The 13,187-nt window shown below is 37.3% G+C and overlaps 2 protein-coding genes across 8 annotated transcripts in view; one reads left to right on the top strand and one right to left on the bottom strand.

Moving 5' to 3' along the window:
* The window catches only part of SLC30A7 (solute carrier family 30 member 7), an 80,559-nt gene extending 73,893 nt beyond the window's left edge, over positions 1–6,666 (top strand). For both annotated transcript variants that reach the window (XM_060623136.3, XM_060623135.3), the window contains one exon: positions 6,152–6,666. In XM_060623136.3, coding sequence (XP_060479119.1) covers positions 6,152–6,199 — 48 coding nt within the window. In that variant the 3' untranslated portion in view covers positions 6,200–6,666. The remainder of the gene's footprint in view (positions 1–6,151) is intronic.
* The window catches only part of DPH5 (diphthamide biosynthesis 5), an 84,182-nt gene that overhangs the window by 25,111 nt on the left and 45,884 nt on the right, over positions 1–13,187 (bottom strand). Inside the window, exons 9-10 of one of the 6 annotated variants that reach the window (XR_013557468.2) lie at positions 12,693–12,857; positions 6,112–6,634 (exon numbers count right to left, since the gene is read on the bottom strand). The exons of 1 other annotated variant lie outside the window; for it this stretch is intronic. Coding sequence is in view for 3 of the 5 variants with exons in the window: in XM_060623148.3 (XP_060479131.1) it covers positions 6,552–6,634 (83 nt within the window). In the remaining 2 variants the exon portion in view is untranslated. Of the gene's footprint in view, positions 1–4,323; positions 12,858–13,187 lie in introns of those variants that run through there. 4 more of the 6 variants (XM_060623148.3, XM_060623149.3, XM_060623153.3 and 1 more) reach the window with 4 other exon arrangements.

Below are 13,187 nucleotides of genomic sequence, written 5' to 3'. Positions count from 1 at the left end.
AATCCTTCTCCCACCTCCTTCCTGTGTTAGAGGCCAAAGGAGAATGTGGCTAGCAATAACTTTGCTCTTCCCCCGTTATTTCTAGATCATCATTCTCTCCTTTACCTTTTTCTTCTGGTTCTACCATGTCCTTCCACCCCCATTGTATAAGCCTCTGTTGACCTGTAGGACACACTGTACTCTTCTGTGACTTGGGCGCTTAGTCACGGTTTTCCCTCTGCAAAGGAAATGCCACTTCTAGGTTTAGAAATGCACAAGCAGCTGTGTCTGTGCTTAGGAACTGCTGAAGTTGTAACTGAAGTAGGTGGAGGACGTTCTTCTGGTAACCCTGGAAATCTTGGCTTTTCAAATGGCTGAAGCTGAAAGTTTATTCAGCTGCTTCTTTGGTTTTGGAGACTGTATTTGGGTTTTGAAATTTTTAAGCTCTGAAAAATATTTTAAGCCTTTTCATCAGCCAGGGTCAAGCCACCCTGTTCCACGCTCAGCAGAGACCAGGGATTTGCAGTGAAGATGGTTCAACACGTTTTTTCTAGAGGGGAGCAGGGGTCACCCTACTGATGTTTCATTCCATCCTTTAATTATTTTACAGTTGTTTGGTGATCATTGTTTTGGTTCTGACATAGCAGAAATTGAAGTTCCAAAAGACTGAGAAGGATCTTCTCAATAATAAGTTACACTTTTTGGTTTTATGACATTTGCAGGTATCTTTCTTACAGCTGATCTTAAATCAGAATTTAAGTAATAGTTTTTGGTTAGTAAGTTGTTCTTGCTAAACTGTGTATGAAGATAACCTTAAACTGAAAGGACCAACATCAGTCTGTGAATTATAATTTTCCATTCTGGTGATAAAACTGTAAGCTTCATGACTCTTTAGAACTGTATATTAGGCATGTCCTTTTTATTCTCATTTTCCTTGGTTATCAATTAATGGACAAAGGAGTTGGCTTGCTGTGCATGAAGAGAGAGTAAAACAAGTGAATTGGTGAACTTAGATTCCTTAGGGATTTTTAGTTAAGGGATAATGCGATTTTTAAACTACAAGGTTTTCTGTTGGCATAAAAAAAGTTCTCTCTCCCATTCTCCCCTGCACTAACTTTTAAAAAATGAGTTATCATTTGGCAATTGAGGAGATAGAAAACTTATTTTTTATATTTGGTGTATGAACAGGAAGAGAAAGGATACTGGATTAAGACGGCAATTTAACATTTTATGTTTCTTTAAAACTTGCTGATATCATCTGTTAATTTTTTTAATATACTGTTTTGTTAGAAATAATGTTTGAAGAAAAAATCTCAAATATGCTTCTGTTTCATTGCCCTCTTCAGTTCCACAAAGCACTGAAGACAGTCAAGCTTAAGACATGCTCTTTATTCAGTGATAGAACTTCTATCATGATTTCTTTCATCTTTTCTACTCTCCTGTGTCTGTTATGCATATTAAGTCCTGAACCCCCGCTTCCTGCTTCAGCTTTTTGTGCTCTATTCTCTAGCCTCAAAATAGAAGTTCATACTGAAAATCCAGGAAGGAACCAGAAAGCCTCTTCACATGCGCAAATGGGAGTTACCCAAGTTTCAGGAACCTCCCCATCCCTCCATGCTCCTGATCCCTCCCTGTCTGACCATAGACCTCCCCCAGCCTCATGTCTGCTGGAGGGTAAGGGTAGCGAGTGGGAAAAGCTACCTACCCCTTTCCTGTTTGTAGATGGTTTTAATCTTAATTTTTATGTATCGATTCTGCTTCCCAACTCTTCAACTTTTCCTTATCCAACTTTACATTTTTTTCATTGTATGTGCACCTTCTGAGGAGGTTGGAGTAAACAGCCATAGGATGTGAGGCAGACAGGTCCCTAGGTTTATTGTTTTTAATTAATTCACAAGGTTTAAGCTTTCATTGGTTGGTTGATGGAGGGCAGAAAATAATAGCAGTAGCAAATCACCTTTATTGAGAGCCCACCAGTGCCAAGCATTTTGACAGGTGCTTAACATAATAATCTAGCCTTACAAAACAGGTTCTATTATTTGCAATTTTTAGAAGAAGGAACCCGGGCCCAAGTTATTGCTCATGACTTACAATTTCATCACATTCACCAGGGTGCCTGGATGGCTCAGTTGGTTGGGCATCCGACTTTGGCTCAGGTCATGATCTCATGGTTCATGAGTTCAAGACCCGCATCAGGCTCTGTGCTGACAGCTTGGTGCCTGGAGCCTGCTTTGGATTCTGTGTCTCCCTCTCTCTGTGCCCCTCCTCCACTCATGCTCTGTCTCTCTTTCAAAAATGAATAAACGTTAAAAAAAATTAAAAAATAATTTTATCATATTCACTCGCTGTTTCACTAATTCTGAGATGCTTTAGTTTTATATGCAAGTGTAAGGCAGTTTTCAACACTTCAGTTTAAAAGGATAAAGTCAGGGGCGGCTGGCTGTCTCAGTCAGTTAAGTGTTCAACTTCAGCTCAGGTCATGATGTCATGGTCTGCTAGTTCAAGCCCAGCATTGGGCTCTGTGCTGACAACTCCAGAGCCTGCAGCCTGTTTCAGATTCTGTGTCTCCTTCTCTCTCTGCCCCTCCCCCACTTACACTGTCTCTTAAAAATGAATAAATGTTTAAAAATAAATAAATAAAAGGATAAAGTTAATATTATATATTCAAAAACTAAAAAGTAGAAAGCTTCTGTATAATTTGGTAGAGAACACAAACCAGAATTTTCTGTAGCCATTTTCCCGTTTACTTTCCTAATTTTTTAAAAGTTTCTGAGTCATTTGCCTTTTCACAACAGTGAGTATTTATTGAGGATTTTCTAAGTCTATGGCACCAGGTTAACATTTATTTTCTTAGCAGTGCATGTGTGTTAAAAAGTAAGTCTTAGTTTTAAAAAGTGTTGACTGAATTCTGGTTTATATTACTCTCATGATATAAGATACAATGAATATTATATAGTTTTCACTTTTTAAAGACAATCCCCTGCCAGGCTATGACTCCTGGTGCCATCCCAGGGGTAGAATGTTTTAATGTAACCAAGCCGTTTTGAACTGCTAGAGTATTTGTCCTCTCTTTATGGTGAGAGTAAACTGTATTGAAAAGCTGGCTTGCATTCAGGGAGTACATGACTCAGTATAGGATTCTTTGGCAATTCTGCTTCTTTACTTTGAAGGAAACGGAGAAAGGAACATGGGAAGCTGGAAAACTTGAGCCTGTCCCCCTCAGGACAGCTGGATGAAGCAAAATGACTGCTTCTGTTAGACCAAGCTTTTTATGTAAAGCTGTAGCCTCTCAGGGGAAAGATATAAGCTTGAGTAATTAACTCATGATTATGCAAAGATCAATTTACCTAGCCTCTTTGTTTTTCCTCTTTTTTTATTGCCTTGGGCTAACCTCATTTCTTATTACCATTTTCACTGTAGTAGGGCTGGGAGTGAGGAAAGTGACAGGGCTAGTGACAGGAGCCCAACTTAGTTTGCCCATTTTACTTTCATTAAGAATTTTGTTAAAAGAGACAAGAAATTAAGCCAGTTATTTGGGCCGAAGTTGTTTTTTTAAGGTCAGACATACAGGAATTTTGCAGAAAGTTCCTTCATTATTTCAGAGGCCATCTGGGTTGAGTAAATCAAATACACTTACCTAGAATGAATCATAATAATTTGTTTCCGTAGACTTTAATAGCACATGAAATCCTTTCTTATATGTTCACATATGTTCCTTCCAGTAGTGCCTGGTATGGAACAAGGCTTTATTAAACATTTGTCAAATACTGGATGAACATGTAACAGTTTTGTGAGATGAGTAGGCTTGGTATGTATCGACGCTTTTACAATGAGACAATTGAGGTTTGTTCTAAATGTTAGCCCCAAATCCTTCTGTTTTCTGCCAGAAGCCTCTTTAAGGAGAGGCTGCTATTAAATGTATTTTCCGGAAATTTGAATAACAACTAACAATTTTGAATAACAGCTTTAACTTGACCGCAGCAAAGATTTATTTTATTATTATTTTTTAATGCAGCAAGAAAGCTGAAGGGTGTTCTGTGCTGGGAAGCTTCCAGGTCTCCCCAGTGTTTTATCCCATCAGAGTCGCTCCTGCTCCTGCTCCTCCCACACACCCATCAGTGCCTTGCAGAGCCCTCCACCGTGAACGCTAGGAAATAAAGACATGCTAGAAATTACCTCAAGATGGTAGTGTTAATAGATTTTTATCCCCCACTCTGGCTCTTTTCCTTTCCATTAATATTCTGATTTACCTTTCATTCTGTGGTACTGACAAGAAAATTCTTAAACTATTATAGGCTTTCATTTAAACAATTATTTTTTTTCGAAGGAAGGAATTTAGTAGAATTTCTGTTCATCCAGTAAACATTTATTGATTACTTACTCTGTGCCAGGCATTACTTGAGGTATAGAGGTCAGCAGTGAAAAAAAAGACAAAATCCTTTTTTTTGGAGAGATTACATGATAATGGGTGAGCAACAGTAAACACAGCAGCATAGCAAATGCTAAATTTTATAATGTGTCAGGAGGTGGTAAGTGTTGTGGATTGGGGAATCAGGGTTAGGGAAGGGTAGGGTGCATACTTGTTGGATAAATGAACCGAATGCATTTTATATAGGGTAGGCCTCACTGGTGTCTGACCGGAGAGGGAGCATGTCACATGGTTATCTCAGGGAACGCTGTTACTGGCAGAAGGGTCGAGTGAAGCTGGAACAAGAGGAGAGGAGTCAGAGAGGTAATTGGGACCAGGTCACGGGGGTTTGTAGGCCACTGTAAGGACCAAGGAAGATGAGCAGTTGTAGGCTTTGAGTGCTGGAGTGATACCACTGCCACTGTTCTGCTGCACGTAGACCAAAGGAAGGCAAAGGCAGAGGCATGGGAACTAGATCGGAAGCCATTACAAAATCCAGGCAAGAGATGAGAGTGCCTCAGGCCAAAGTGGCAGCAATTGGAGGTGATGTGAAGTGGTCAGATTCTGGGACTGTGGTGTTTTGAAAGTGAGGCAAACAGGTATTCCTAATGGGCTGAGTGTGAGAGAAAGGTCTTTCAGTTGTAACATTAAGGATAGGATTGAACCGTAGAAGATGCAAGAGCACCAGGCTTTGAGGGGAGGCAATAGTGTTCAGTTTGGCTGTGTTGTAATACTTGTCAGACATCTGGCTAAAACTGTCAAGTAGACGGTTGGTAGGTTCCAATGTGGAAATACAAATGTGGGAGGATGAGCATATACCTGGTACCGAAAGTCTGGATATTAGATGAGATCAGCTAGGGAACAGTGCAGAAAAAGAAGGAATCTGAGGACTGGGCCTTTGGGTAGTTAGTGCTTAGTACTCCAAGTTAGGAGAAAGAAGCACCAAAGGGGAGATTAAGGAAGACTGATAAATGAGGTAAAAAGTTACCAGTGAGTATTCTCTGGAAGCCAAGAGGGATAAAGCGTTTTCGTTAGGAGAGGAGATCGCCTGTGTCCTTGCTGATAGACTAACTGCTAAGAGGACTGACAAGTGAGCACTGGTCTGAGCACCTTGGAGGCGACCCTGACCAACAGCTTTGCAAAGTGGTGGGTAGCAAAAGTTCAGCTGAAATGTGTTCAAGAGAAGAGAGAAAAGGAATTGTAGGCAGCAAATACACAAAAATTGGTAATGTAGGAGAGCTGGTGGCAATTTAGAGAACAGTCTTTGAGTAGTGAGTTCACATCCAAAATGGAAGAGAGGAGTAGAATGTATTTAAATGACCAACAGATGGTCATACGTAAGTGTTTACTAATCATCCGTCACAGGGAGATGGGGCCTGGATCGATTTATGATTTTAGTAGCCAACTAAGCAAGCACTATGGTGTTCTCTGGCAGAGTAACAGTACACGGGTAACCTAATTGTTCCAAATTTCGCTGGGACATGGTTTATAATCAGTAGCATGGCTTTCTTCCCTAGAGGCAAATGAAGGATGTTTTTTGCAACTTGTCACTATGCTTATTTCTAAAGTAACATTGCTGGCCCTTTATGATGAAAAATAGAGAATAATTGTTCCAGAGGCAGAAGAGAAAAGTAATGCTTTCCTTTAAAAAAAAAAAAAAAAAAAAAAAAAGTTTTTTTTTTTTTTTTTTAAATTAATTTCTGAAATGTGTAGTGTGTTACTGGTTTGATTTTCTAATTTTTTTTTTTTTTTTTAACTTTTCAGGCTGGAGTGAGACAGCTTTATGTACAGATTGACTTCGCGGCCATGTAATGAATGAAAAGAAATTGTCCTTTTTGGGGGACCCAATATTTCTGGTACTGTACAATCCAAAACACTGTACCTAGCTTTTTAAGACGGAAATCGTCACTACAGGTCCCCAGCTCCCAAGTACACCAGGTAGCGTCAGCTGTTTGTGCTCTGCCAGGACTTCACCGCTGAGGGATCAGAGTTAAGAGGGTCTCTCCTGGACTGTTGGTCTTGTCTTTTGTGCTCTTCCCTCCAAACCATTTTGATTTCTGAGGTTTCTAGTTTTGTTCCAGGATGTTAGTTTTTGTTTCCTTTCTTTTCTTTTTCCATTTCAAAAATGCCCTCACTCCCAGTTCTCCTCCTAGCCAGTAAGAATTCAGACTATGGGCCTCCAGGCATCTGAATGTCTTCGCTGAAGCTGATGGAAGCCACTGCTTCCTTTCCACAAAACTAGTGTTACTAAAAAAAAAAAAAAAAAAAAAAAAAAGAAATCATTTTATATGTAATGTCACGATTGTTGACGTTCTTCAGTATAATCATATGTTTGTAAAATTGTTTGTACCTTGCAAACTTATGAACCAAACCATATTGGGTTTTCAAAGTGCCTTTGTATCAGAAAATGTATTTGCCAGCATAAAAATGTACCATCAAAGGTCATGCATATGTTTTTTAATGCGTAATTCTGTAATCTGTATAAGGTGGAAGACTCTTGTTAGTGATGTATACAGATTGTCTTTTCGTGTCCTTCCAGCATAGGTTTAAATATATGAAAAGTTTCCTCTTACTGCTTTACCTCATCAAAAAACAGGTGTTATTTTGCTTTTTAAATCAAATTCAGTTTTCACATTGCATTATTCCATGGACTGTATTTTCAAAACTTTGCAAAGCATTTGTTTTACAGACGGTTGTTTTGACTAACTTAAAACATCTGCTAAATCCCAAATTTCTCTAAAAGCTACTTGTCTGTGATAACCTTTGCTATGCCTCCTCGCTGTTGATGGATTTTCTTAATGAAAGGAAAGGCAATGTAGAGTGAAGGCAGAAATGGTTGTGACAATGTTATTGTGTTTTTTCATTCTTCAAATGCTAAGTCATACAATTTGTTTTCTTGTGCAAGCCTTGCACAAATACAGTTGCTTTCAGAAATCCTAAAAGCAACATTTTATTGAGTTTGAACTATTGAAGATACAGATCAGTTGTGATAAAACAGGTGTCTTAGAAGTAATAAGTTGATTTTTGGGTTCTGGTGTATTTGAAAAATAAAATCGTGATTTGAGATGACAAGTGCTTGAACACTCAAAGATTCTCTGTGGTTTATGAAGAAATATTGATCTGGATAGACATTTACCCATTGTTCTTTGTTTTATCATAAGGTATCTTCCCTTTTAACTTTAAAAAACTGAATTCTTGGGGGAAAAAACCCTGCAGGATGGAAATACTTGTTTAGAATGTAAACAATCGCTGTTATTTTGTCTAAGTTATAGAGTATCTTTCTCCCTATTTCTGATCTACAGTTTATGAACTATAGTAGGAAAACTGGACTTTATGCTTTTCTAAACTGCTGCAGATTGCTATGAGTTGTTGACAGTCTCCGTTTTGCAGATTAAGCAGTATTTTCAAAACATTTCTACTTACTGCCAGGCAGTTCTGAAGCTAAGAATTCCTGCAACAGAATATGTTTGACGAAAACAACTGTTGAGATGTTTAAGGAGGGAAAGTATAAAAGGAAACGTCCTGATAATGTACTGCTTTTTCATTATAAGTCTAAGTAGTCATTTGGAAGTTTTCATCCACTACCAAGCCTGATAGAAGCCTGGGGTGTTCTGTGGGTTTTGGCATATTGTGGAAAATGTGAGTCTAGATGAAGGCAGGAATTTTGGTTGTGTGCCTTTAAAAACTAATATTATACGTAATTGTACTGATTGTTCACATGTGGAGATAATATTTGCACTGGCCTGTAAAACTGACCAGTGCATTTGCAGATGCATTTGCAGATCTGCCTTTCACCAAGCCCTCCACTCCCAAGTGAAGTTTTGCATCATTTTAACTATATTCTCAATACACAAGTGCATGCGTATGTCTTTTTGATAAGGCATTGAGCATACACATTAGATTGATATGGAACTCTAATTTTGCACCTGTTACAAGAGGTTGCCAGCTTGTATGATTTAGCAGGTTGGCATTTACATTTATGCTTTAATTAAATGTCCTTAAACCTGTGTGTGCAGTAAGGACAAATTAGTGTGAAAAAAAGCAACTTTGTTCTCACAAATACTGTTGTAACAAATACTCTGTCTCATCTGTGTTTTTGGCACAGGTGTACTGCTAAAATAGATAATTCCACTCAGAAACATTACCTGATTGTTGTTAAAGATTTGAGATGTCTTTATTATTGAGCTAAGTAATTCTTGGGGCTCAAGGGAGGGGGATGAATCTCTGAGTAGAACTTTGCCAATTTTTTAAAAACCAAAATATTCTCTGGAGAACAAATTTGTTTTGCTCTGGGGCAGTTTACTTAGCAAGGGAAACTTCCCCAAACTGAAATTACCTATATTAGTTTTGCGTTTTGAAATCTAGATTATATTACTCAAAGGGCTTACTGTGTGTGTTTTATTTTGCTGACTCCCTGTGCACTTTTGTGAGGGGCAGTGTGTAATCTGTAGCTCCGTATTCTTCTCATTGTCGCCAAGCTGTCTTGTGCAGAGGCATAAAGAAGTAGTAGGTAGTGGCACTGGGATTTACCTTGTATCCAGATGCTTCGGCATTCCTCAAAGCCTACATGTATATGCCAGGAACCAAAATACTGTGACTTGTGCACCTTTGTAAAGTAGCCCAGTCAGTGACTCCAAATGTAGTTGATGAGAGTTCTATGATGTTTTTACCTACTATGGGATAATCAATTTTGTATAGATTGTTAACATTGTGGCATGCTCCTACAATGCTGGGATTTAAGAACAAAAAGATTTCATTGCGTAACAGAATTTTACATCTAAGGGACTGTCCTTAAAAGCAGTCTCATTCTACCTCTCATTTTAGAGATGAGAAAATTGAAGCCCAGAAATGCTGTCATTTACTCAAGGTCACAGAGAGAATTAGTGGCAAAGCCAAGACTAGAACCCAGGTCTTCTGACTCCAAGTCAAGTTCTTTCTACTCTGTTGTGCTGCCTCTCCAGTGTAATATTTGCCTTTCTGTAAATGTGATGAAAAATCATTTGTAAATAAAGGGAAGCTGACCTCCATTTTTGGTACATTAAGGCACTTTATAAATGGAGTTTTATTGTCTTGTTTTTCATAAGTAATTATGAGATTTAGAATATTATTTCCATACTTTCATTATGAGGTTTAGAATATTCTTTGTGGAAAATATAATTTTTGTACTCTCTTTTACTTTTTTACTCTTATGAAACCAGTTCCTGATTTTTAAAATACAATGACATCTGTGCTCTTGGATACTTTTAACTTGTGAGTGAAATTTTCTGTTAATTGCTTGAGGCTAAACCCAGTTTAAGGATTGCTTAGTTTCTTTATTTTGTTTATATTCTCTGAGCTGGTACTTTTCAGAAACTAGGCTAATTCTCACGGGTTATATATACCATTTCAGTCTTGACACTTGGTAGTTTTATTACTTAGGGAGCTTTTGAGTTTTTAATATTTGTTCTCAGAGCCACACAAAATTGGGCATTAAATGAAATACAGAACCAAACAAGTTTTTTAAATCAATAGGGTGAATTTTTGAAGTCTTACCTGAACCCCAAATATTCAATTGCTTACTTTCAACATAAAAGCATTACCTTGATAAAGTTAAACTTTTTTCTTTCTGTTACCATCTTCAAAACAAATTATTTTACAGTTCACAAGAACGTTGGCAAAAATAAATAAATGTTATTCTTTGAAGCTCACTAAAAGTTTTATTAATGGAAGAAGATGGTTTCAAGACATGATCCACCAGAAGCCTTAGTCATCTAGAGCTCTACCATAGAATCTAGACCCACAAATACAATGAAAAATTACGTATCAAAAAAAAAAAAAAAACATTTGCAGAGAAGTATAGTTAAAAGCTAAATAGATGGGAGTCTTTTTGATGAGACCATCTTTTGGTTTATGTTTAACCATTTCCTAACTACAGATTAAAACAGAAAGATTGGGGGTCAACGTATATTAGTATTTCTGTGTCAGGTTCTTTGTGTGGTCTTTTCCAGGCTATCACATTTGAAATCCTCATATTTCAATAAAGAATTTTGCATGCTTTTATGATTGATAGAGCATTTTCAAATCCCACCCCAACCCCAGCTCTGGGGAAGGAATTCTTAACTGCATTTTATTTTACATATGAGGAAGCTGTTTTGGGAGACTTTAAATGACTTGCCCGAGGGATAGCCAGTGGTAAGGTACTGACCTTAAGTCCAGTGTTTTTCTGATGACTGCTGTTTTAAGTACTTCATTCTGCTGTGGTTTAAAGACCCAAGAAGTTGTAGCTGACTTAAACAGACTCTCCAGTAAAATCAGTGAACAATTACCATGACAAAATAGATTATGGTGCAATAGTTCCATATACATTGCTTAAACTCATTCCTTCATTCAGTGCTCTCATGCGTATTTCCTACCTTTGCCACTGAATTTAAACTGTGCAGCCACCTCATACCCCCTCCTTGCCCTGCAGGGCCCTTTACTAAAAAGAATAATCAGAATCAGTATTTCAAAATCTTTAGGAAAAAAAAAAGTTTTACTAATGCTCAGATTAAGCTGCTTGAAAAAGGGAGGGATTCAGAAGAGAGCCTATGTATGTATGAGTAAGGAGAACCTGAACTCACCCTAGCTAAGAGAGAGGTTAAGCTAATTGATGAGGGAATTCTCTTCCAAGAAGTACAAATAATTTGTGCTGCTGGAGAGGGATCTGAGGATTTGATTTACAACATTACATTGTACAGACACCTTTTCAAGGAAGAACTCTATTTCTTAATTAGTAGTAATCTATGCTTAATAATAATACTGAACTTTGAACTCTTCCTGAGGCTTTGAAAATTTAGTATTTGCAATTCTGGTAATATTGGCAAGTTTGTAAAAAAAAAACAAAAACAAAAAAACAAAAAGTGTCTTTTCATCCATCCCATTATCCCCAAACTTAGCACGAGCTTATATGCTCAGTAAATGTTTGGTTAACTAGTGAGTAACTCTTGTAGATGGTAGTGGATACAAAAGTAAGTATGGGCTGTGGACAGAGAGAACCAGTAATTTATTATTACAGAAGACACCTCAGCTTTTCTTTGGCATTTTTGCACAAGTAAGTGACTTTGTATTCACTTTGGCCATTTTTTTTCAAGGAACCCTGTGAGCTGCTTCTCAGTTTTAATCCAGGAACAGTAGACCAAGTATAGAGATGTTATCCATGTTGTTGGATAGGAATTTGGCAGAACTGGGACCGTGGAAGCTGGGTCACTTGAATTTTTACATTATGTATTGCCAAATGAGAAACCACATTGCCTCCTTGGTTTCTATGGAAAATTGCCATATTTCTATTACTTTAAGGATCTGTGTATAACATACTTTGTTTCATTTATCCCCATAAAAACTCTTAGTGGTATATCCTAAAGGTGCTTCCAAAAACACAAACACTACGTGTATTAAGTGATTTAAATATTTCTTAGCTTTTTTTCCTTTTTTCCCCTTTCCCCTCTAAATCTTAAATTTTAGTAGAGCTTCTCTATATTTCTTATTTTTCATCTCTTTTAATTAATTGCTGCTGCCACGGTAAAATTTCCCCTTTTTACTAAGTGAAAAGAAAGCTTTATTTTTAATTTTAGTATTTGAATTTTGTTTATGTACCACGTATCATGCATTAGTTAGCCTCAATGAAGATTTGGTTTTCAACTAGAAGTATCCTGTCAAGAATTTGCTAAGTAATCCCATTGCTTCCTCTGATAGCAAAATTTCAGAGATATTTCTTCCCAACTGATACTTTGCCCCGACACTGGTGAGTTTGATCAGTAAACAGAATGGATCTTTTTATATCAGAAATACTGTGAATTAAAAATTGCCAAATCCCTTCTCAGTATATTCTAAATACCCCTACAACATTTTACCTCCCTGTCTTTTCCTGCCAAGTTTGAATTTGGGCTTGATTCCTTTGGTGAAGATTATGGCATCAAAACATTTCTAAACAAATGTTTGAGTACAAGGCTAGATTGCAATGTCAAATTTCAGACTGTTGTACTTTGGTTTGAATATGCTAGAGTGAACAATTGTGATTTGCCTAAGTGTAATACAACAAACCCATCCTGTATATTTCACTTTTTTCTACTTGAAGACATTCATGTATATATTTTAACTTCAGATGTATTTAAAAAGAATAAACAATTGTAACAAAATTCTTCCAATAAAATTTGTTTCAAAACCTTCACCTGAATTGTGTCTATTAGTTTGACAAATTGAAAGGAACATTGTGAACCAAACAAGTACTGGAATCAATCCTAGAAGTCTTAAAGAATGGTGTTCAAGACCAAAAAACAAGAAAACTCACCAGAGAGAGGAGATGCTTGGAGATTGGTAAGGTCTTAACATGTGAAGGTCCTCATTGTGGCTCTGATTATTTTACCTGATGAACACCATCTCACAGTATTTGTTTCCGGATATTTGGATTAACCCTGAATTGTTCTTTCACCTCATTCCCTGTGTATGATATCAGCTTACAAGAAATAAAGACCAAAACCAGACATGAGCCTCTGTTATCTTTCCAAATTTTTTCCCTCTATTCAGAAGCAGTTAAAAAAAAAAAAAATCACTTCTCCACAAAATCTAAGATCCCACTCATCCCACCCTCTCACACATAGTCTATTAAAGCAGCCTCTTTACTATTAATCTCTGTTCTGTAATAAGGGCTTTATCTTTAGTGTGTCTACTGTTGACACCTTTTCTGTGGTCTGCATGGACTTCTAATGTGTCCTTTCTAACCATTTCCATAGCTCCTGCTGATACGGCTTTGCTCTTCTTTATATTTTAGAAGTTAATCAGAGGC

This window comes from Panthera onca, chromosome C1 (assembly GCF_046562875.1).
Source record: "Panthera onca isolate mPanOnc1 chromosome C1, mPanOnc1 haplotype 2, whole genome shotgun sequence".
NCBI classification, from domain to species: domain Eukaryota; kingdom Metazoa; phylum Chordata; class Mammalia; order Carnivora; family Felidae; genus Panthera; species Panthera onca.
Note: the sequence above shows the minus strand (reverse complement) of the source record. Positions and strands in the feature narration are given on the sequence as shown.